The sequence below is a fragment of the Juglans microcarpa x Juglans regia genome, chromosome 5S, assembly GCF_004785595.1.
Source record: "Juglans microcarpa x Juglans regia isolate MS1-56 chromosome 5S, Jm3101_v1.0, whole genome shotgun sequence".
In the NCBI taxonomy this organism is placed as follows: Eukaryota; Viridiplantae; Streptophyta; class Magnoliopsida; order Fagales; family Juglandaceae; genus Juglans; species Juglans microcarpa x Juglans regia.
This window is the reverse complement of record NC_054603.1, coordinates 16,113,217-16,139,041: the sequence shown is the minus strand read 5'-3', so window position 1 is coordinate 16,139,041 and position 25,825 is coordinate 16,113,217. Positions and strand designations below refer to the sequence as shown.

Below are 25,825 nucleotides of genomic sequence, written 5' to 3'. Positions count from 1 at the left end.
AAATAATCTAAAAAAAAAAAAAATCAGATGTTTCTCACGTGCACAAATGATATCATACAATTTTTCTTCCTGTGACCTGATTTAAAGGCAATATAAATAATAACCTAATAATAGCAATAATAATAATAAGAACCTAGGTGAAATAAATTTTACATAAGCAAAAATGTACGACAACCGACCGGACGAGCAGAAGCTAAGAGTTCTGTCGTTTGAGTGTGTCAGTGTCGTTATAATCCCACAGGGAGACAGAGAGAGAGAGAGAGGGAGTACAGATGGTACACTGTGTCTGTTTATGTTACAGACAACCTGTGGTTGGTTGGTTGACTTTCAGTCACCGGTTTCCGTTAATACTGCGTGCGTTTTTTTTTTTCCTTTTTAATTAATTGGGTCGGTCTAATGTTTGATTTGGATCCAATTTCCTCGTATCAGCAGTCCTTATCCTACTTTATTTAGTTTTTATTTTCCTATTCACATATTTTCTTTCAAATAAATTTCCACCAAAATAAAGAAACAAAAATGCAGGAGAAGTGAGCATCATCAACTGCACTTTACACGTCTTTCAACCTTCAATCTTAGCCCTTCGCCTTCTTAAGGTACGTATCCATTTCCTTTATTTTATTTTCTTTGTTCTTTCCTTTTCCTTTTCATTCTTCGTTTTCTTTTATCTTTTTATTATTGTTTTCTTGTTGATAACTGCTGCTTGGTTTTCACCTGCTTTCATTCCCATTACTGTCCACTGATTATATTTTCTTTTGGGTTTTTTTTTTTTTTTTTAAAAAAATGAATTTGTTTTACTTGGTCAATTCTTATTCTTTTATTAGAAAATTATATTTTGATTAAAAATTCCCCCTTTTTTTTAGGGTTTCAGAATTTATTCCTTTTCAAGATTGCAATGGGCTTTGAAATTGCAATTTAACGTTTCTTTTTACGGAGATTTTTATTTTCTTGTGTTGATTTTTCTGGGTTAAGTTTTATCTTTTCAGAAAGTAGAAACAAACTGTTTTTTGGGACTGCTGTTGGAGCTCTAGGAATTGGTACAGATTGCTATCCTTCTTTCTCACCCGAATCATGTATTCAATTTTATGGGTCAAGTTTGTTGTTTGTAAAGAAATGTACTGTTTTCTGATTAATTGCTTCTGCATTGATTTGGGCTGATCATTAAAATCGTTTTTCTCCAGGTATCGATTGGTATTTAGGGTTTACATCTTTGTACCCAATGGAACAGTTAAAATTGACTGCAGAATTTCATGTCAAAGAGGTTAGGGTTTTTATTCCGTCCATTGAATTGTATCATTTGTCCAATATATCTGTTTTATGCATCCAACTGACATGATCATCGGGTTTTACGTTTTACTTTCAGTTCGCATATTTTATTCTCTCTCTTATGACTCTCCCTTCACACGTTGCAAATATGATCCTCATTTCTATCCATCATCAAATTTACAGAGGTGCATTTTCATAAAGATTTTGTGTTTGACTATAATGTATCTTTTTTTTTTTTTTTTATAAGTATTTGACTATAATGTATCTTATTCAGATAAGTGCATGCAGTGTTCAAATTGTGCGTCTCAGAGAAGATATTCATAACCATTCCTTCACAAAATTTTTGTTTTTGCCATGTAGCTTCATCATTGTAACGTTTGTGCAATTAAACTAAGAACATATTGAAAATAAGCGTTTGGCTGTGTGATGAAATGCTATCCACTCTTTTGTTTCCCTAAGGATTTGAAACAATATCATCACTATATGGAAAGAAGCCATTTTTGGAAGTTATTGAGTTGCTTTTTGTATACTGTTGATAGATTTTGAAACACTTTTTTTTTTTCTTGAAATATTATCTTAGTCATATTTGATAATAAAATTATAGCGCCAATCACCTATTTCTAAAATAATAATTAATCTGAAGTTCTTTCTGAAGCAAGGTGGCTTATGCGTTTCCAGTGGGTTAGGTAAATGCTCCTTTGCTTTCCCCTGCTGTTTCACGATCTTAAGTGAGATTATATTTGATATGTTGCAGATAACAGCTAGATGGGATCCAGTTCATGCATGCCGACCTATCATTGATGAAGCACCTGTATTTTACCCAACTATCGAGGTATTCTCCTTTCAAGAAGAATATTTGATGTTATTTTCGTACTTTTTTTCAATGCTAGAGCTTCATCATTATTTTGTCTTTTGTGGTGGGGTTATTTTGTTGTTTGATTCTGTGTTTGTTAGGAATTTGAAGATACACTTGGTTACATAACAAAAATACGCCCAAAGGCAGAACCATATGGCATATGTCGGATTGTTCCTCCATCTTCTTGGATTCCACCCTGTCCTCTTAAGGAGAGAGATATATGGGACCATGTTAAATTTTCTACGCGGATTCAGCAAGTTGACTTGCTTCAAAATAGGGAACCCATGAGAAAGAAAGGTAGAGGCAGGAAGCGAAAACGAAGAAAGCACTCAAGAATGGGAACCAGCAGGGGACGCACAAATTCTGATTCAGAAGCTAATGTTGCTTTTGAGAGTGATGAGAAGTTTGGATTTCAATCAGGATCAGACTTCACACTTGCAGATTTTCAGAGATATGCTGATGCTTTTAAGAAGTGCTATTTTGGGTTAAAGGGTGCTAAAGAGGACTTAAATTCTAGTGAAACTGAAGAGAAAAAAGGACGGGACCTCTCTGTGGAGGATATTGAAGGTGAATACTGGCGGATAGTAGAGCAACCAACAGATGAGGTTGAGGTATGGAATTAGTGTATCCTTATGGCTGTCTCTTTTGTATATTATGTTTGTTTGTCTGTTGATGCAAAAGTTGTACATTCTTTTATTGTCATGTTGCAGGTATACTATGGGGCTGACTTGGAAACAGGAGCATTTGGAAGTGGGTTTCCCAAGGTATCTTCTGTGGTATCCAAAATCGACTCAGATCGATATGCGATGTCTGGTTGGAATCTGAATAACCTACCACGCCTGCCAGGTTCTGTACTAAGTTTTGAAGAAAGTGATATCTCAGGAGTTCTAGTGCCATGGCTCTATGTTGGGATGTGCTTTTCTTCTTTCTGTTGGGTATGTCAATGGAACTACTTATCAAATTTCCAGATGAATAAATGAGTTACGTGAATACTAATGATCAAAGCAGAAAGTTTTAATGTGTGTGTACTTTTTGAGTTTACTGATGTCTTGTTCACTGCCCTATTGTTTTTAATGCACTATTCGAATCATATATAAGTAAAAAAATTGTTCTATATTTTTCATGGACTTGACATCTTGGAAAGGTGCTAAACTGAAATTGGGTGACGTCTTGGGTTAGGATAGATTTCTTTTATGGGAGTTGAGCTGGGAAACAATACACTAAATTGAACCTATGAAAAAGGAACTCTAAATTGAAGCTTTTTACTGTTGCAGAAGAAAACTTACATATCCAAGCTTAACATGGTTTCAAATGTTTGCAGAATTTATGATTTTCTATTGCTATGTACTATATTCACTAATATATACTTTATCTATTTAGAACCAGTAGTTAAATTATGACTCTTTAAAATGTTTTATTGTTTTCAAGAGTGTTGAATCTCCGCAAAATATTGATTTACAACTTAAAGCTGTGATAGTTTTGGGAAGAGAAAAGCTCTTGCCTCCAAAGTCCAAACACAGTTGACCACCAACTATTTCCCTAAAACAACTGAGTAACAGCGAAGTCACCTGGATCCTGGTGCTCACATGAGGGCCCCCTTTTTATTGATATATTGGTGGTAAATAAAGGTTGAATTGTGTGTATAAATTATTATATGTACCAGGGTACATTTCTTAAAAATTCCTTAGGGGCTGTTAATTCATATGTTACTTAACAAACATGTTTCTCCTGCTTATTAGGAAGTCGTGTGAAAAAGTTCACCATACTTATCTTATTCCATGTAAGATAGATATTATGTTAACTTCCCCTAACACCTGTGAACTCAAAATATATTTTGCATAACTTTTCTTCTCATCAAAATGTAATGTGGTTTCTTTCTTCTTTGGATTTGGGACAGCATGTTGAGGACCATCACCTTTATTCGCTAAACTATCTACACTGGGGTGAACCTAAGATGTGGTATGGAGTACCTGGAAGCCATGCTTCCACTTTGGAAAATGCAATGAGAAAGCATTTACCTGATTTATTTGAAGAACAGCCAGATTTACTTAATGAACTGGTAAGATAGTCTCTTTGCACTTTCTTTATTGCTATTGGAATAAATATTTTTTTTAATATAGTTTGGTTTAAATGCAAGTTTGGTCAGAAAATGGTTAGAAAATAATTTACTTGGTGACTTTTTAGATGATTTTCGCAAGATCTCACTTATTGCTTTCAATTAGTATCTTTTAGTTGATGAATTATCGTTAGTGGTTAATTACCCAAAGCAATTGCACATCAATTTTATGCTATACATTTTAGGCAGTGAAGAAAGGTGAAGACCTATTGTAAGTGAGCAAAGTGGTCTTAAAAGACAAATGCGGGCACACCTCTTTGTTCAACCAGCATCTGGTATACTACTAAAAGATAGGAATAAGAGCCTGTGGGGCAATTAAAGTGGTGCTTATTGAAAATTTCTGCATCAGTGACTGCTGTATTGAATTAATCCTATATATTTTCCCCTTTTTCCTGGCCTCTTTGTGTCACTTGACTGTCCATCTCCAACAAATAATATCAGTCAGGTTCAACCACTCACCTAGCCGACATCTATCCTCATTGCCCAGGGAACGAGTGCTTCCACATGCTATTTGTCTCTTCTTTTGCTCATAAATTTTAAGAATGCATTTCAGGTGCATTTCAGGCATTACAATTACAACTTGTTTCTTGAGACAGGTCACTCAGCTATCTCCTTCGGTTCTAAGATCTGAGGGTGTACCAGTATATCGGGCTGTTCAGCATTCTGGTGAATTCATTCTTACCTTTCCAAGGGCATACCACTCTGGATTTAATTGTGGTTTCAACTGTGCGGAGGCAGTGAATGTGGCCCCCGTTGATTGGTTAGTGCATGGTCAGACTGCAGTGGAGCTTTATAGTGAGCAGTGTCGGAAGACATCGATTTCCCATGACAAATTGCTATTAGGGTCTGCTCAGGAAGCTGTACATGCCCTTTGGGAACTATCCATTATGGGAAAGGAAACTGCCAAAAATTTGAGATGGAAAGGTCTTTGTGGGAAAGATGGGGTACTGACCAATGCAGTCAAGGTGAATCACTCCTCTCTCCCCCTTATTTTCCCACTTTTCACATGTTTGTATACAACTTAACTTACTTTTTTAATCATTGCTACCATTGACAGACAAGGGTACGGATGGAAAAGGAAAGACTAGATAATCTTCATAGTCAATTGAAGTTGCAAAAGATGGAAAGGGACTTCGATGTGGAGAAAGAGAGAGAATGCTCATCTTGCTATTATGACTTGCACCTATCTGCTGCCAGCTGCAAGTGTTCACCTGATCAGTTTTCATGTCTTAAACATGCCAACCATTTCTGTTCATGTGAAATAGACAATAGATTTGTGCTTCTGCGCTACTCTATGAGTGAGTTGAATACACTGGTTGACGCATTGGAAGGAAGCGTGGATGCAATAAAAGTATGGGCATCAGATGCTAGAAAGGCTATCTGTGTAGCTAAACCAGATATTAAAAGTGACACATATGGAACCAAGTCTTATGATCAAAAGGAAAGTTTATCTTTTTGCCTGGAAGCTGAAGAGAAATTAAACTTAAATGTGCCCTGCACTTCATATAGCCATCGTTTTTCGGAAGTTATCCAGTCAGAATCTCAGCATGGATCATGTAGTGTATGCACATCTCATATGAGTATAGATAGTCAAAATAAGATCATGAATGACAAAACTGTAGTCATGAACGGTGAAGGTAAGGTGGAACAGGATTGCTGTATTGATTTGAACCTCAACATTATGTGTGATGACCATGAAAGTGGGCTGCTACGTATATCGGATAGCCATAATAGCAAGGCTGTCACAAATGGGGAGACCTCTATGTCAAATTGTAAACAAAAAAATGTTGATAGTTCATATTCAGTGAGAGAACCAGTTAAAGTGCAACATGATAGCATCTACAATCCATCTGTTTCACAAGTTCTTACAAGCAGAGATTATCCTTCATGTTTGAGAGGTATTAAGCATACTGGTTCAGTTGTTGGTAACAAGCTGTTTGGGGTTGATCTTTTATCTTTGCATCCACATTCCGAAGTGCCATCAGACAGATCTTTAGAAACAGGAATTGCGGATACTTTTTTCAATGGTAGTTATCCAATACAACAGTTAGATCTGTGTGTTGAGCCTATAAATCTTGGGACTCTCATGTTTGGCAGGCTTTGGTGCAGTAAGCAGGCCATATTCCCAAAAGGTAAACAAATTTGCTGGATCCTGTAAACTACCTTCAATTTGTTCCTTTCCATTCGATGCTGTAATTTTACAGAGGATACCATCACTTTCTTCTCAATTTGGGTTACATTGTGCAGGATATAGGACCCGTGTAAAGTTTTTTAGCGTGCTCAATCCAACAAAAATTTGTAATTACATATCAGAAGTCCTTGATGCTGGCTTTCTCGGGCCATTGTTTAAGGTGTAACTTTCTTTCTTTTCATTCTGCTTTTAGATTTTTTATGTCTGTTTTGGGTATTAATATGATGATAACCAACATGGTTATAGTCATCTGTTTGGGTCAATGCATATTTACTACTTTTGGAAAAGAAGTTCTCGTACCCCGTTAATCTCCTCTTTCAGTATGTGGCATCAGATTTGGGCTCGTTCCCTTGTCTAGACTGATGTTCGAGGTAGCCTTGGACCTAGATTAATTCTTGGTGGTTTTTCAAGCATGACTTCTCTTGATCGATGTGCTGCTGTTGTAGTCAGCTTGGCTTGTTTGTTTCAGCCCAAAGCCAAATTTGTAATTGAATCTTCTGGTTATGGTTAGATTTGATCAGCCTGAAAGTTAAATGTGAACAAAAATCTGACAACTTGAATTTAAAATGACAACAGACAAGCCTCTACTATACACATGACCACAATTTTGCTTTGTTTTTTTCTTCGTAATAAATATGAACACAAATTTAAATTTGACAGAGACATGCTTTTCTGTATACATTTAGATGCTACATGCTGTAAGAACAATGGCTTGCTTTTATAATCTAAGAAATTGCACTCACTGATGACCCACTAATGACATATTGGAACACATATTGAAGTAATGAATCACACTGTTACACAATAAATGTTTGTAACTTAAGATTGTGTCTTTTTATTAATATGCATTTTACCTCTCACTTTTGATGGGAATTCCAGGTTACTTTAGAAGAATCTCCAAGTGAGACATTCACAAACTTCTCAGCAGAAAAGTGCTGGGAAATGGTGCTCCAGAGGATAAACCACGAAATTATACAAAAGAGCAGCCTAGGGGAACGGGGACAGCCCTCTTTGCAGCCTTTGCAGAGTGTTAATGGGCTTGAAATGTTTGGGTTTCTCTCTCCACGGATTATTCAGGTAAAATATCTTCATGCAATCTTAAGAGCATTCATTTGTGCTTTTGTATAGAATCTCTAATACCTGACAACTGAATTGGTTTGAGAACAGAATTGTAACTCTTTTCCTTTTTTATTAGCAAAAGCTGATATATTTTGCGTCTTTGTTGCAATAGATTTTCTTATCCATCCTACAAGCTTGTGCTTGCGCTTTATTTATATCCTAGGTCAAAAATTACTTCAGTCAAGCATGAGTGCATTCCCCCACTGTCTGCAAAACAATGTATTTGTTCCAAAGAGGCCTGAAGTAAGTAATTAGTAATTAACAATAATGCTTTTATTGTATCTGCTTTTCCTCACAAAATAGAGTTTGTTGAAAGCCCAATGCTTTTTTCTCCCTCTTTTGTGGTTGTTACTTTCTTTTTGATGCATGATAGTTGTCTGTGTTTTTTGGATTGTTTGAGAGCTACTCTTGAAGCATGTACTCTTGCAGACATGAATGTCTTGCTTTCAGACAGGCACACGCACATTTGCAAATGTATGCAAATGTATGCACATTACTTTGTTTCTGTTCTATTTATTTGTCCACATGCTTGCGCTTGCAAACATAGATACTTGTTGATTTTCATTTTGCTGTTACATGCATCTGTTGCAGTTTAACTTTTGAATTCCGTGTTCTGGTTCTGACTGTATTGCTCTCAGGCTATTGAGGCTCTTGATCCCAATCATCAATGTGTGGAGTACTGGAATCACAGATGCATGGTACCCGTGACTTTGGATGCCAATAAGTACTCTTGGACATTGAGTTCCTGTACAGAAGACAGGAAGGAAAAAACTTAGCATCAACTTGACAAAGCAAGACCCGGATTATCCATCCGAAGGACAAGGTCACCATGACTTAATTGATGAAGAGTTACAGCTAGCACTATGAGGAAACCCGAAAAAATTAAAAAAAAATGTAGGATATTTATCCTGCAGTGGAGAGTGCCATTGACACCATTGATAGAGAAGATCCAGAAATCCTGTAGATAGAATAAGGATTAGAAATAGGTCCAACCATTCTTTTTCATTGAAGGTAACTTCTTATTCCCATTTAGTCAAATAGGCCAGATTCTTTCAAAGATCTATAACAGGCAAAGAGAAATCCTTGGTGTGAGTTGTGCACAGATGTCAGATGTGAGAAATCATGATGTAGAGTCTTAATTTGATGATTCAGAACTCATTTAAAGGATCTCAATTAAGCCTGCTTCTACCTTGGAAAAGTTTACCAGTTTTGGTTTAATTGTCTTCCCCAGTCTTACACCTCTCACTGTATATGTTGATGCAGTTTTTGTTCAAATGTCTTCCTGCTTTCCTACCGCCCTTGTTTCCCAGTGATTTGCATAGAGTTAACATTTGAAAGGACTCCTTGGTTGGTTTTCCAATTATATCAAACTTTTTTAGAGGTTTGACCCGTCCCTAAGGCTCGTTTGGATATAGAAATATTCTCAATTCATCTCATCTTATCATTACAATATTTTCAAATTTTCATACAAAATATAATAAACAATTTCATTTTTTCAAATCTTAAAATAATAATAATATTAGAAAATAATATTTTATTTAATACATCTAAAATTATCTCATCTCATCTCACTATTTAAACGAGACCGATCTCTCTTTTATCATTTGAAAATTTGACTTCTCTGACATGTTTATATGATTCGGTGCACGACTTCTTATAAGTTGAATGGTGGACATAAAAGCATCTAATCTGTTTGGGAGTGGTAACTTGCTATCAGCAATAAAGTGATTCAAAGGGCTGTAAGCCAAGATCTCTTTGATATTTTGGGTTTTCTGAGTAGTTTTTGGGTTGGTTTGTTTTAAAGGAGATGGATGCATAACTGACAAGATAAAAGAGGCTTTCTATGACGATATAAGGGTAGTTCTATTAAATTTCTAAATGATGGCATGAAGAATCGATTTGGAATTAAGTTAAAAAATTAGAAAAAATATATTTACAATCGTAAATTATGCTATCGCTGGGTAATCTTCGTTGACAAAAGCATTATTTTGAAACCACAGGCAATCAACATATAAAAATTAGCTTATATAGATAATTGTTTGATCATTGTGAGGTTACGCCACGTGGCAATGCCATGTCAGTGCGTACAAAACTCCTTGAGTTTTTTCTATGCCCTTACACATATTTGTCTCCTAACAGCTTTATCGATTCATATTAAGGTCAGACATGAGTAGTGGACTGCGGGACACATATCACACACCTCCATAGCATGGGAATTAGAGGAATAATCGGTCCGGTTCGATTTCGTTTTGAATAAAATTTAGAATCGAACCGGTATGTACCGATTATCTTCCTAAACTGATACATCCGGTTTTTCAATTTTAATAGTATTATAAGTATTATGGTATAAAATGTAATTAATATACTAATATATATTAATATACTAATGTATACTAATTAATTAAAGCGAAACGTAATTAATATACTAATATATATTAGTATTACTAATATATTATGTATTTATTAAAAGGAATATGTTGAGAATTTATTAGGCCATAAAATATTATTAATATATGTATTTTATGTTTAAAGTGTATAATTAAATAAATTTTCATGTTTAAGATTAAAATTTTATGTTATAAATTATAATAACATTGTCTTATATATAATTATAATTTATATTATTATACATTGTATATATATAAATTTTATATAATATTAAAAATATTAATTAAAAATATATAATATAGTGAATTAATCTGATCCGATCCTAAAAAGTATAGAAGTGGAACAAAATAACTCAATAGGATTGAAATTCATTTGGGAATTTTAAGAAACACAAATAGAAATATGTCCCATAATATACATTAAACAGATTCTTTTTCTTTTCTGATACAACCGATTATTTTTCTATACATAGTTCATAAAAATAAATAGAGTACAATAGGTTAAACCGCCAATAAGGTCTAAAGATTTAAACACGTGCACTTTACTTCAATTAAGTGCACGCTAGCTTGTGCTTTATGCATGCCTAGGCTCGAGATGGTACTGTTTGCCCTAATTAAAGTGTGCATGGGGCTTTCACCAACACTAGAAATTTTACATATCAAATCATGATATGGCACAATAGACTTTTCTCCATGAGAAAGAATAGTATCTTAGGAGGCGCGGGATAATATCTAGCTATAAAGTATATGATACCAAAATAATTCTTTCTGATCATCTTGCATTAATGGCTATTCGTAGCATTTCATTTCATTTATCAGCGGCAACAGTACCCCATCTCAATAGGGCTTCCATGGTAGGTAACAACAATTTAAATCCGACTTTGCCCATGATACTACCCAAAAAATCCCTCTACTTTCTCTTAAAAATGTACATTATTCTAAAGATAAGTTAAAAATTCAACAATACTTTTAGGGACGAAATCTGGTGGAACCGGTTGAAAGCGTTCGAACGAGAATATTCTTTTGGGATGAAACTGTTTCGTTTCAAAAAACCGTTCGAATGGAACATGTATTGTTCGAACGGTCGGATTCTGTTCGAACTCAATCGAAATTTGATTTGAACAACGCGAATTTATTTGATCCTATTCGAATGGATGGAGTGTTCAAACTGTTTATGTCTATTCGAATAGATATATTTATGTTCAAACAAAAATAATCTGATCAAACGCGATTTATATACATTCGAATTGAAAACATATGTTCAAACGGGTGGTTCAATATTTTTGTTCGAACGGTTTGTGGTACATTCGAATGATGATAAATGTGTTCAAACAAAATTGTTTGAATGTTTAAACATGCAGTCTATTCGAATGGACAATTTATATATTCGAACAGAATTGACAGTTCTCAAGTCATTTGAACAATTCTGATTGCTAGTACGAGCAGGAGCTAAATTGCATTCGAAGGTTAATCACTTGCAAATTGTCTTCGAACTGGATATTTTACGTTCGAACTATACTCATGATACAATATATAACTACTAGTATTATAACTACAAATACTATAGTTATACTATATATTAGTATATACTATATATATACTATATATTATTATAACTAGTATAGTAGTATACTATAATAAGTTTCATGAATTCATGTGTTCGAACGGGATCGTACATAGTTCAAACGGTTAAATTCTTTGTCAAACGTCAAAATTTCTATTCGAACAAAATAAATTAACAGATAATGCGTTTTAACTGGATAATACACATTTGAATGTGACTGCTTGATACAAAATACCCAGTTCGAATGTCGAACGGTTTACATCGCACAACGCAGTTTGAAGCCCATTCTCCATCGTATGCCAGTTGCCGCCACCAACCCTGTTGTAACCAGGCCGCTTTCTACCATCTAAGAGGTTTGGCCCTTTACTTGAATGTACTGCTTGTTTTTAGCTTATATGAACTAGAAAAGGGGTCGGATTTTGAATCCAATCTAACCCCTTCTTGGTGTCTTCCGGCCGCCACACACTGCATTTGGCCATAGAAATGGAGTGAAGTCTAGACTTCACTCCATGCTAATTTGGACCGATTAAAACCAAGGTTGGATTTCATGGATAATCGCTTTCGAAAGACTTCAAACTTGTTCGAACGCAAATTTGCCAAACAGCTATTTTTCGAACATGGAAGAACACGTTCGAACATTAAAAATTGAGCTGACGATTCGTTCGAACAGGTTTGGCTCTTCGTTCGAACGTAACATTTACTCTCCATTTGAATGTAACATTTATGTTATTTGAAGGTCATAGGATTTATATTGTTCGAACAACATATTTATTTGTTCGAACGGGTAGTAAATGTTCGAACAAGTTAAAATATAATTTGAATGGTTATAAACCGTTCACAAATACTGATTGATATTGTTCGAACGGTATTATTTAGCGTTCGGATTAAATACCTAATCGTTCAAACAGATTAGTTCCTATTCGAACGAAGTTGTTTCTATTCGAACATCACAATATATAATATAATTAGAACTTTAAATTTTATTTATATTCGTTGTGGTTTTATGAACAATGAGATAATGGCATACATGGGAAGAAATCATGGGAGAGAGGGCCAACCTAGCGGTGAAGCTAGTGAGACAAGGAGGCCGATACTGGTAGTGTAACACCCGGGCCCAGCACCAAACCCGCTTTCTAAAAAATTTTGGATTTATACGTATGAAAAACCTATTTGAGATTAACGATTATTTTTTGGGATAGGTTATGGGTTTAAAATTTTATTTATGTGGGATGTGAATTCTTATTGGGCTTGATAATTAAGTTAAAATCATTTGATATTTAATAGATTAGGTGGGATCTTTTTATTTAGTTATAGGCCGAAATTTCTTTTGGAAAGGTTGTATTATTGAGTCGAGACTCATTAGTATTAATAAAATAGTTGACCCATGAGAAAATTACAGACAAGCCAAAGAGATTGTCAAATTGCTCAAACTGCCCAACTCAGTCCATTTGTTAATTCCATACACAACATGTGGGCCCAAATACTTTGAAATGAACCCTACCTGATCCACCCCAAGGCCCACACCCGATTGTTCTAAACTGGGAGACCAACGTATAGTTATTCTTTTAAAAACTCCCCACCATGCACGTCTCCCTCCCACTACTTTCATGGCAACAACTTTGTATGAATAGATATTATATATATATATATATATATATATATATCGTATAAGCATGTTCATTTGTTTTCCAAACTAGGGTTGCCACACATAGTTTCCAGCAACCAAAGCCTAGGAAAACCACCACCTACAATCACTGCTCAGCCACCGTGAATCCTGACCACCACGTTGCCAGCTAGAGACTCCACGGCACAACCTTGCATGCACGTACCAACAGCTTTTCAATCCACATCCCAGGAGTAGATTAGCCACTGTCGTCACTTCACTTGTGTCCAACTGCCAGCTCATAGTAGCCTTGCCGAGAACCACCTTGCTCCTACACGACAAAAGCCGCTGGGGCCACTAACTCAAATCTTTGCCTTACACAACCAAAGACCCATGCCACACCAGCACCGCCTAACACCAACCCGTAAGCCCCCACCCACAGTGTTGCCCTTACACCCACAACAGTCATCCCACACACAGCAGGTCGCGGAAATGGCAGCAGCACCCCATCGTTGGAATAGACCAACCGTACACCAAGCCCCACTACACACCACTGCCAGTGCACCACCCACTATAAACCAAACCAAAAAGCCATTGTTTCCCGCACCCAAAACAGAGCACCTACTCTCTATCGTGAGCCACTGCAAACCACCACCACCGAGAGCCGAACACGTCGGAAACCCCACAAACCATCGCTCGCCTCCTCGTTGTCTCACAGTGAGCTTTCTCTCCCTCATAGCGTGTTCTCTCTCTCTCTCTCTCATGCTCAGTCGCTTAGCTCGATGGCGTCTTTGCCGCACCACTCATATCTGCCGTGTCTCCCTTCTCTCTCGATAAGCTTCTACCGTGGAACCCCTACTACACGCAAGAAGTCTACTTTGGTTTAAAAAATAAATAAATAGAAAGTGACTGTTGAGCCTTCATAAGGAGTAACATGTTTGAGATGATATTACATTATACCCTTGTGTTATAAGCCAGAGGTGTTGAAACTTATATTTCAGTTGGGTTTGATTTTACGATGGGCCTAAACTTGACTGTAGGAAGCTATGGGGTTATTTTAAGTGGGCTCCGGCTTACGTTAAATTAGCCCAAAAGTTGTCTATTAGAAAATATTTAAGGTTTTAAATTATATTGGTTGCTATTAAATTTTAAAGAGTTTAGAGTTTATATCTTAGTCAGAGAAATTAAGTGGATATTAATGAATTTAAGAAATGATGATATTTGAGGGTTACATGAATTTTAGATTTTTAGGAAAAAATAGGTTATTTTAGTATTTCAGGTTTAAGTATCGAAATACACGTTCAATTAAAAACTTATGGAAGTTACGTGACTATTTTGTAGGTGAAGATTAATATTTGCTCGGTACTATTGTGGAAAAAATTTTGAATAGTTAAGAAGTCCAAGTAAGCGGGGTTCCTATGCTAGACTTTGCATAAAAGAAATAAATTGAGATCGATTTTGCAAAAATATGCATGTTTTGTTATGAAAATAAATTTTAAACTATCTCAGTTATTTGTTCTAAATTACTTATGAAACTTTGTATAAGAAAAAAATATTTTTTGTCATGACTGTGTAGACATGAGCTAGTTTTTGACATTTTGTTTCTGAACTGTGCAAAAAGTGCGAATATGAAAATTTATGCATAATTATATAATGTTGATCTAATTCTGTTATGTTTTGAATATGTTTGACACTCTGATATGAAATGATGTGATCTAGCATGACATTCTGTTTATGTTCTATTCTGACCTTTCCACGGGTGTAAAATTGTGGTCTCTGTTTGGGTTGGTACCAACTTTTCTATTTCTGGTGTACCCACTTTGGAAGTCAAAGTGGTTTTCTACGTGATCTTTCCTGTGTGCACACTCGGGGCTCGAGAGTAATAAGGGAAAGATTTTACATTCTATTTCTACGCGGTTGGCAGACGAGGTTTGCATAACCCTACCACGGGGGTTAAACATGGAATTCTGTTATGATGTGATGTCTCAATTTATGTTATACCAAATGAATTTTGAATATGAATATTTTTGAACTTTTGCTCTAATATTTTTGATAACATGTTCTGATTTTGCATTCTGAAAATAAAAATATTTTGTTTTACATTTTGAACTCTGTAAATGCTCATACAGGACTCGGAGCCCCCTGCTCAAACAAAAGAGTAATCCTTCGGAATTGAAAATTCCTTTCGGATTTCTTATAGTGGAGGGGAGAAGACTGAGTTGTTAATAACTCACCCTTTATTTCTACAATATTTTTCAGATAATTTTGATGCCTCAGCTGGAAGTTAAGAGTAGGAAGTGTTAGTAAGACTTGATGGTCGTAGAGGAATAAGTGCCAAAGGGTACAAGTATTTATTAGAGCGTTTTATTTAGTACAAAAATTATTTTATGTTATTTTGGTATTTTGAGTCATGAATATTTTCGAGCCGTTGTGGAGATTATAATTTATTTCATTGAGGTATTTATTTGGTGTCTCTAGTCTTGGTGGAGGAACATATATTTTTTATTTTGAATAAATGAATTTATATTTTCTGGGAAATTTGGAGTATATAAGTTTGTTATGGGAGATGGTTTTAGGTTACAAAAGCTAACTCTCAGGACACTCAGGACCGGGGCATTTAGAGCAGGAGATCATTATGGATGACTTCCACGATTTTGTGTGGGATGGACGAAGCCTCTTTTCTATTATTAACGATAGAGGATGAGGCACGATTTGTCAACAGAGGAGTGTGGCCTATCCAAACATGGTCAGTATGTTTTACCGGGCCATGGGTCAGATGGAGGCTAATGAGGAGTCCTTCACGTTTACTATTCGGGGAGTGAGTATTACTATCTTAGCAGACATTATTGCTAATTTTCGTGGGATCCCATGTGAGCTTGGTGCATACCTTGCACAACAACTGCCTGTAAGGACAAATGGTGAAGATGCCATCAAGGATGAGGCTCCAACAGATGATGGTCGCACACACGATGAGATTCGTCAGTTGATGCATGATGATTCAACTCCTCCAAATGATGGCAGCAAGGTGATCAAACAAGTAGATTGTATCGCATTTTTTCGAATGCTGAATTTAGTTGTTTCCTATAATATTGATCTGATGAAACACAAGACTGACTTCAGCATCAAACAAGCTCGATTTATGTTACAGATAGCACGAGGAGAGCCGATTGATCTACCTTTATACTTCCTCCTTTGCATCCGATCTGAGTCACGATTTCTTAGTGGAGGTAGTCTACCGTATGCATTGATGATCTCTAACCTTCTAATCCAATTGGGGGTTAATGTGATAATGACATAGAAGAGGCAACCACAGATCGAACTCCTTAACAAGATCACCTTCAGCAAGAGTGAGGGCCACTTGGGGAAGGCTCAAATTAATGTTCCAGCAGCACAAGATAATAGCACAGAGCGTGATCCAGCTTCTATTGATGCCAGAGTTGATAGACATGTTGTAAGGGCTACTATCACGGAGATACGATCCTTGCTCGAGAAGCATCGCATATTTTTGATGTAAGACATGGAGAGGATCACTGCGCCCATCATGGTTTGACTGCAAGAAATTGAGGGACGCATTACTGTCATCCAGGAGGACCTGGATAATCTTAAACCGTAGTTTTATCTTTTATTTGACTTTTTGTGTTGTATCGAACGTTGTCAATTTAATTACTATATCTTTTTTTTTTTGTAGCTAGCTTGTTTATTATAAAAAATTATTTTTCTTATTTTACTTACCGTTCATGATAATATAAAAAATGACACTCCCTATAAGGTAATATTTTTTTAATTGCAAATTCTTATTTACCATAATAACAATCATTAATTAATTTTTAAATTAATTGTATAAAATTCTTAGGAATATGAAATATTTTAATTTACCATAAATAATAATAAATTCGTATAGGTAGATTTTTTTTATCTTTTGAAAATGATAACTAATAAGCTCAATTAATATTTATTTTTAAAATATTTGAATGCCTTCCAATAAATTTCTATAATTAAACGGTACCGTTCGAACTACTATTATGAGCATTCGAACGGTTTATAGATCTGTTCGAACATAAAAGTATCGTTCGAACTACTATTATGAGCATTCGAACGGTTTATAGATCCGTTCGAACATAAAAGTACCGTTCGAAATATGTTGCAACCATCCCTGCCAGATTCATTTATAACTTCCCACCAAAAGGTTGGTTCGAATGATTAAATATAGCGTTCGAATGAGATCTAACTTTCTCCAGGAACAATTGTGTATACGTTCCCGCTACGATTATTATTCGAACAGTTATGTCAACATTCGAGCGTGAATTAAAATACTGTTCGAACTTGTATTAGAGCATTTGAACACTATATCAACATCCCCGACATATTTATTTATAACTTACCACCAAAACTTTAGTTCGAATGATTAAATATCTCATTCGAACGATTTCGAACTTTTCCTGGCACAATTGTATATATTTTCTCGCCACGACTATTATTTGAACAATTATGTAACCATTTGAATAGTCATTAAAATACTGCTTGAATGTTTTTGTTAATGTTTGAACAATTTTATTTTTTTTGAGACGCTATATTTCGTCACAGAAAGTCTAGTTCGAACAAGATTTCTCTGCTGAATGCATAAAAAATCGCATCCATGTTTTGAGACAAAATTTAATTTTCGTCCCAAATAAGTACTTTTAGGGAAAATTTAATTTGTCCCTAAGAGATTTTGTCTCTAAAGATCAAATCTCTTGTAGTGCATCCTACATGACAACACCAACATTAATTTTCATTTTGAAAGATCTATATTTTTCAAATTAACTATATGCTTTATGCAGTAAAATGACATATACAAGCCTAGGGTATGTATTCTTTCAAAACTTTCTCATATGTTACTTTTGCTTTTTCAAGTTCTTTGGTGATCCTAAAGGCATTAGCTACGATAAGAAAAATAATATTTTTGGATAGTCTTGCATAATAAGTTAATAACACATACTAATTTACTAAAGTATAATAAAATGTAATACTAATGTATAATAACATGTAATTAGATACCATAGTATAAGTCTAGTATAATAAGTTAATAACACATAATACTAATTTACTAAAGTATAATAATATGTAATTAGACACTAAAAATAATATGTAATATTATAGTATGATAACATGTAATTAGACACTATAGTATAAGTCTAGTATAAAAATAAGTTAGATATTAGTATATAAATAAATTAGCGTTGAATGATTTAGTTTTAGTTTTTACTTTTTTTGAAAAATTGAAAATTGAAAGTCTGCAAAAAATTCTTTTTCTTAAAATGAGCTAAATATGAATCTAAAAAAGAGCCCAAAGCTGAAAGCACAAATCCGACTTCGCTCCGACAAGTCAAGGTTGAAGTCAGATCGAAGCCTACACAAATCAGAGTTGGAATCGGAGTTTGGATTTGAACTCCAACAAAGTCGGAGTCGGAGTCAGATTTACAGTAATCCGACTCCAATTAAGTCGGTGCTCACCCCTGATCCAAACAAGCATGATAACGCCAATCATCTCCCTACGACGAATCCTCGCCACTACATAACTTTTATAGAAGTTAAAACTTTCGAAATGCATATAGAATTACATACCAGTCTACTCACACAATTGGTAGCACTTTTTCAATCAATACGTCATCTTGTAAGAGTGAGTTAAAAGGGAAGTAAAGACAATAAATAATTTTAACAAAGTAAAAAACTAGTATTCATAAGCAATTCGAATCATTAGTTAAATACCAAAATAATGATTGCCTCTCTTTCATGAAGAAAACTTGCAAAAATTAGGGGTTATTATTTGTTATAAAAAAAATTGTAGGGAAAAAATCACAACACCTCATACAATCATTCATAAATACATACATACATATATATATATATATACATACAAACATGTATGTATGCATGTATGTATATGTACATGGCAATATGAAGCAAGAAGGAGAGGGGATTGAATTCTTATGAGAGGCTCCAAGTCGTTCTAAGAGATACCCTCTTCTGAAGCTAGGCCCTCGACCTTTTATAGACAAAGGAAGAACTTCTACAATTATTTGTAAATTGTACATGACCTGACCAGGAAGTAACAATATTTGACTTAACCATGAGGTAAGCTTAACAATGAAGGAGAGTAATTGGAATCTTGTCAGGAAAAGCAGTAGACAAATCAGCAGCTTTTTCAACAGTAGTAGTCTTTGGTGCTTTTAGTAGGAATCAGTGAGCAATTCATCAGCAATTGCAGGAGAGTAATATCTGTTGGCTTGTGACGATAGATCAATTATCAGATAGCCTTGGGGTGTCTTCTGAATCATGTCCAAACACAATACTGTAGGGATCACTAAGAGAAGCTTCTGAGGATGCCTCAGACTCAGTATCAGGATTATCATCGTCTTGTGAGGACTTCTTCAACAGATAAATCAAGTTTTGTTTCTTCAGCCCTTGTTGCGGAGATCTATTCTTTGATTCAGAAGATTTTTTGGATTTATTAGATTTAGTAGAAGTATCGGTTTGAGCAATTTGTTTAGTAGATTTACTAGAAGTACTAGCTTGAGTTATTGGATATTCGAGCAAAGTCAGTTGTTTAATAGCAGCAGGGACGTCTTCAATGCCCTTCAAGTCCGGAGAAGTTTGAGGAAAATCTCTAGCAACATTATCAATAACATCTTATATGCGGGGATATATGTCCCTGTAGAAGTAGTGCTTGGCCTCCCTTGAGCCACATTAGAACTCCCCCCACTAGCTACACAGAATGTGTTGTACTGCTCAATCAAGTGGCTTAAAAGGAGTTTAATTTGGCCTCTATCCTATCCGCCAACTCATCCCCTTTGTACTTTTTCAACCAAAACTTCATTGTAATAATTTTGTATCGTGGATCAAGCACAACTTGATTATTTTCTTATGCAATTTCCAATTGTAATCAATAAAATGTGCGGTAATGCACATAAAATTTATATTCTGCACCGACATTCACGTATCGGTGGTGAGACAAATTCTTTGACCATCCAACAATTTCTTTGATTGTATCTCATCTTCGTTATACGGCTTAACACAATCCCTTCTTAAAGTGGTTCAGAATGGCAATGTAATTCTAGAGTCCAAATCACCCATGTATTTAATAAACCCTTCGTTCTCCACTAGCCTAAAAGGCAATTTACACCTAATAAAAAAACATAGCGATTGACACCCTAAATTTTTTTGCATCATACTTCACAAGTGGACTACACACTCTTCCCTCCATGTCCCTTCTAATACTAGAGGTTTGACTTCTTTGAACTCCTTTAATTCCAAGAGGGATAGTTTCACTTGCAACTGAGATGCAACCATCGTAGGTTTAAAGAGGGTTTAGGTTAGGGTTAGTCCATAGCCAATTGTCTTTCTCAAATGACGCTCTCTGATTGGCTCATTTCGCACCTAAAAATCATGAAACTTTTTATTGTACCATAAAATCTAAAAATTCATACAAATCCAAAGATAGAATCGATTCTCCCTCATTATGATCCTAATTGCCTCAAAAAAATTCAAAAGGCATTTCGCTCCCTTAGATGATCATAATTCGACTACGCTAACAACCAAAATCTAACTAGTTTTTAATCCATGAATCTTTCCTAACTTTGCATGACATATCCAATGTCGAAATAAAAAGCAATTATTTTTGTTGAATATATTTTGGGACATTACATGGGCAATTTGGGATTATATTAACGATTACTAATTCCTGAATAGCCTTAGACTCTTCTCGCAAGCCCTGATTATCAGGTAATTGCATTTTTTCCTATAACTTATTTAAATTATGTCATGGTTTCATAGCTTATATTTAAAATTGTTAATTTGTAATGCCCTAGTCCCGGATGGGTTGGATAGTTACTTCCTGTCACTTAAACTCACATCTCACAGTACAGATATAGACTACAATTTCTCAATTACACATAGATCTCATTGTTTTTAACTCAACTACTCTAAATAATTAACTAGGAATACTACAAATTCTCAATATATATGTCAACTTCTCAACATACCACATCACCAGAATATAACAATTTTACTGAATAAAATTCTCCAATAACCATGGCATCCTTTTGTGTTCAGTCCACTATGCTTAACTAATCCCATCCATGCTCTCTAATCTTGATCATCAACGGAAACATTCAAATTATCTTAAAAATATTATGGAGATAAGGGGCTCACGATGTGGAGGGGAGCTGGGTTGTCTTAGGTAGTGTAATCGTGAGGTGGGGTGGGGGCACAAACACATGGTGGGGCTAGGTGTTGTCGGATGGAGTTGATAGTAGACAATGAGACTCTGAGAGTTAACCTAGGGTCTAACGGTGCAGAGATGGCGACAGACGGTGGCTAGCAAGTGTCTCCATGAATGTGCAACGTGGGTGCATTCGTTCTGTTCTCGATTGACTAAAACAAGGCCTCGGTGATGGTGGTTTGTAGTGCAGGGTGGCAGTGGTGTGGGTGGTTCTCAACTTGCCCTGGATTGAGGGAAAGAACGCTTGTGGGAGAGAAACCATGGAACTGCTGGTTTGCCGTGGGCTGTGGGAAGAAATTGAGTAACTGAGTGGGTTTTCTATGGGTCTTGGCAGGGTTGTGGCGTGTTTCCGTGTTTGTTGGGTGGTTGCTGGACATGGAGACGTCCATGCATGGGCTGGGGGTTGGTCGACGTGGGACGTGGCCTTGGAGTGTGAACGTGGGATGCAGCTGGTTGTTGACTTGGTTCACAGTGGCTTGTGAAAGCAAAGGCTGCTCTGAGTGTGATTAGCGGGATATATATAGAGGGAAAGAAAAAGAAAGCTTAAATTTTGACCACAAAACAACGAGATTTCTTCAAGTGGGCTGAGCTTTTCCACGAGCTTGGGCCAGGCTTGGGCTAGGTGTTACATAATTTCTCTTGCAGCACTTAATATCTATCAATGCATAAAATAAATCAAATTTGACAATCTACCATCGTGTAGGTTCAAGGTCATTCCAGTGTCTCGTAGAGAAAATGGTAATTAGTTATTATATCTTTTTATGATTTTCCTTAATTAACTGCTAATATGATTTTGTTGATGTGGCTTAATTAAAAACACATCGATCATGAAAATCTCTCTCATTCATGTGTATGCTACAACCCATACTGATGCCAACTACGAGTGGATTAATCCTATAGCCAGATAGAATTACGTAAGTTAAATTCAGTTTTCAAAGCATTATGTCATTATAGATATCTCTATTATTTTTTATTTTTTTGTTATTGATTGTTGTTTTTGTAATTCTTGTAGAAGAAAATGATTGAGTTGCAGCCTGCTTCTATAGAATCGTCTCTTATTGACATCGACATATTTACCGAGGTCCTTGAGAGCAAGTTTGGTTTGGTTAGAGTGCTGGAATGTTCTTTCAAGCGTGTCGATTCATCATTCATGGTGTCAGGTTCAGGAGTGAATAATCTTACCATAGATTTGGAGGGTGCACACCAAGAAATTGAGCAAATGAAAGTGAGACAACAAGAATTTGAGGGTCTCATGTCTTGACAGTCAAAGTTGGAGATGTGTTTGCAGGAGCAGCAAAGAGAGCAGGAGGAAAGAATACAAACTGAAGTGCAGTAACAAATACAAATGGAGATGTTGGTCAATATGGAATGCGTGATATCACTGCAGAAGGATCGTGGTGGTCGGGGAAAGAAGAAGAAATGAACTTTAATCTATGTTTCAAACAATTTTCATATGAATTTATTTTGTAGCCTAAGTCTCAAACAATTTCAGAGATTGTTATTTGTGCATGATACAATTTGGGTAATTAGTGTGGTATTTAATTTTATGTATTTTTTATTTCTCATTGAATTCATGTTCAAATGTAAAACACACATGTTCGAACGTGTCCTTTATGTTTGAAACAACGTCAAAACAAAAATAAGTTGATACGTGCAATAGTAAACGTTTGAACCTAGTATATCACGTTTGAACATGTAGCATTATACAACATGCAAACCTATCCTTTCATATCCAAATGTGTATCTCCCCACGTTCAAACTAATCATGATAAACTGAAGTTCGAATTAAAAATACTATATCATTCTAACATCACATTGCCAACGTTCAAGAGAGCTATACGTGCGAGCATGTTTTACTAAATGTTCACACTACTATAATCTAGCGTTAGAAAAAGTAACATTTGAACGTGAGTAGGCCGAATTCACGTTTGAACATACTTTTTCTAACGAAGATGGAACGTCACAAATTTGTCTCATCACGTTCGTACGAAAAAGCGAACGATAGACTTCAGACTATATTTTTTGTGACGGTTGAACAATAAACCGACACTATATATTTGTTGTGTAGGTACATGAATGGTTTTTAATCGTCACAAAAAACATTTTGTAATGATTTATTTATTTATTTATTTATTTGTGATAGTCTCTTCATCACAAAATCTACAATCTGTTGTAGTGTGAGATACTCCAAATATCCAAACATGGCCTAAACGTATGTTTTAACTTTTGAAGGAACTAATTTGTGAATTCAGTACCTTCTATATACGTACCATCCGGGTCCTTTTACTCCTTTTCTTCGAACTACCCTGGTTTTAGAGTTCATTTTTAGGTAGGTAAAACCTACCTTAAAATATTGGTTTTACCTACCCTAAAATGAAGTCTAAAACCAGGGTAGTTAGTTGAGTACATGAAATTCGGTTTGAAAGTAGTATAATCTTTATTAAAATAATTAAAGTCTATAATATGGGACACCTTATTTTATCGAGACTTCCATTATAAATAATGATGAGGAAAGATATCAAAAGATAGACATGCAAGTCCAAAACATGGAAGTCCAGGAAGCTGGAGATCAACTTTCAAGCTGTTCGCAGTTGGGAGGTTTGGTCTCCATTCAAATGGTTCTAAGAGCTGCAATTGAGCTAAACGTGTTCAATATAATTGCAGATGCGGGGCCCGATGCTTATCTTTCTGCAGCAGAGATCACTTCAAAGATCCCAACAACCGATCCAAATTCTGCAGCGTACACTTTGGAGAGAATACTAAGATTTCTGGGCGCATATTCCATTTTATCGATATCTCGAAAGCCATTAGGAAATAATGGAGAAAATGCACGCCATGAATGGACCTATGGCCTGACAAAGATGAGCCAATGCCTAGTGAGTAGCAGTACCGGCGGAAGTACTGCTACTTCTCCGGCTTCAATAATGATCCGCATTTCCTGTGAAAGGGAATTGCTCGAGAGTTTGCTTAGGATTAAGGATGCAGTTCTTGAGCCTGGAAGCGCGCCTTTCAAGAAGGCCCATGGGGTGAACTTTTACGAGTATCTGGAAAAGAAGCCGATATATAGACAACTGTTCGATGAGTTTATGGAAGTTGGCGAAAAATTAGTGTTTGATGATGTGTTCAAGGTGTATGGTGGATTTGAAGATGTGAGAGAGTTGATAGATGTGGGGGCGGCATTGGAACCACTTCTGCCAAGATAATCTCTTTGTATCCACACGTTCGTGGACTCAACTTTGATTTGCCTCAAGTGATTGCTAATGCTCCTGCGCTTCCAGGTTAGACCTCTCTCTCTCTCTATCTCTCTCTCTCTCTCTCTCTGATCTCTCTCTCCAAAATGTACAAGACTTGTACGTGATGATACTAAGATTTTATTAAGGTAGAGACAAAAACAAAACATGCTCTTAATTTCATATAAGTAGGTGATCTCAGAATGTAGGTATGCATGCATGCTCGTTAATCTAAATATACATGAGAGCATGACATTAGTATTTGAATTTATGTACTTAATAGCTGTTTATACATTATATATATATATGTGTGTGTGTGTGTATATATATATATATAAATATATATTCTATGTTTAGCCATCATTCTCAAGATCATCTCGATGAAATCTTCTTATTTTTCAGGTGTGAAGCATGCGGCCGGAGATATGTTTGAATCAATACCAAATGCCCAAACAATTTTATTGAAGGTTTCTTTTCCTCTCCGATTCCTTAATTTTCTGAGCTTTCTTTTCCATTGTTATTGGCAAATTAGTACTATATTAATTACCCAACAATAAATAATGCAATGCAAAAATTATGTCTTTTGACTTTTATATATAATATATATATATATTTAATATGTAAACAGCGAATACTCCATAACTGGGATGATGAGCGATGCAAGAGGTTGCTGAGGAATTGCTGGGAAGCTTTACCAGCCGATGGAAAGGTGATAGTTGTTGAAATGGCAATCCCACAAGAACTAGAAAACAATCCCGAGACAATGAACGTTCTAAAAGAAGACTTGTACATGATGCTCCTAACGGCTGGAGGCAAGGAGCGAACACTCGCTGAATTTGATCATCTAGCAAAGGCTGTAGGGTTTACTACAATGAAGGTCTTCCCAATGCCTCATGGGTCGGTTCATGTTATTGAGCTTCACAAGTAAGGCTAGCTCATGACTCGATTCATGGTATAGGACGTCGATCGTATCGATCAGTACTCTTTACTTTTTATTGCGGAAACAGAGACTAGCGTATGTTCTTGCTACCAATAAAAGAAAATGATTGAGAATGTATTTGAGCAAGAAAATAAAAAAGGAAGGCGTAGTCTCCCTTAATTGCTCAAATTTTCTTTATGAAGAATAAAGTCTCCCATTGTTAAGGTTCTCCCTTTAACTTTATGAGATGTTTCTATTCTTTTTATATTGAATTATCATATGTAATAAGCCAAGCCATGATCTAGACTATTAAGGCA

General features: G+C 35.6%; 2 protein-coding genes and 1 long non-coding RNA gene across 5 annotated transcripts; all 3 read left to right on the top strand.

Annotated features, from left to right (window-relative positions):
* LOC121268655 lies at positions 1-25,825 on the top strand. Its single transcript, XR_005941199.1, has 3 exons — positions 1-29; positions 21,035-21,042; positions 25,604-25,825. It is a non-coding gene; the product is annotated as an uncharacterized LOC121268655 (long non-coding RNA).
* Positions 304-8,820, top strand: LOC121268653 (lysine-specific demethylase JMJ18-like). 3 transcript variants are annotated; one of them, XM_041172988.1, is made up of 12 exons: positions 305-593; positions 984-1,034; positions 1,179-1,258; positions 2,018-2,095; positions 2,218-2,730; positions 2,830-3,054; positions 4,017-4,178; positions 4,832-5,200; positions 5,293-6,367; positions 6,483-6,586; positions 7,306-7,503; positions 8,184-8,820. In XM_041172988.1, exons 3-12 carry the CDS (start codon positions 1,217-1,219, stop codon positions 8,319-8,321), a joined length of 2,904 nt encoding a protein of 967 aa, XP_041028922.1. In that variant the 5' UTR covers positions 305-593; positions 984-1,034; positions 1,179-1,216; the 3' UTR covers positions 8,322-8,820. The 3 variants fall into 3 exon arrangements, with proteins under 3 accessions (XP_041028923.1, XP_041028925.1, XP_041028922.1); XM_041172989.1 differs by lacking the exon at positions 984-1,034 and having other exon boundaries at positions 304-593; XM_041172991.1 differs by lacking the exon at positions 984-1,034 and having other exon boundaries at positions 304-598; positions 1,176-1,258.
* On the top strand, positions 23,855-25,551 carry LOC121268654 ((S)-scoulerine 9-O-methyltransferase-like). The gene is made up of 3 exons (XM_041172992.1): positions 23,855-24,637; positions 24,992-25,056; positions 25,218-25,551. Exon 1 carries the CDS (start codon positions 23,891-23,893, stop codon positions 24,560-24,562), a length of 672 nt encoding a protein of 223 aa, XP_041028926.1. The 5' UTR covers positions 23,855-23,890; the 3' UTR covers positions 24,563-24,637; positions 24,992-25,056; positions 25,218-25,551.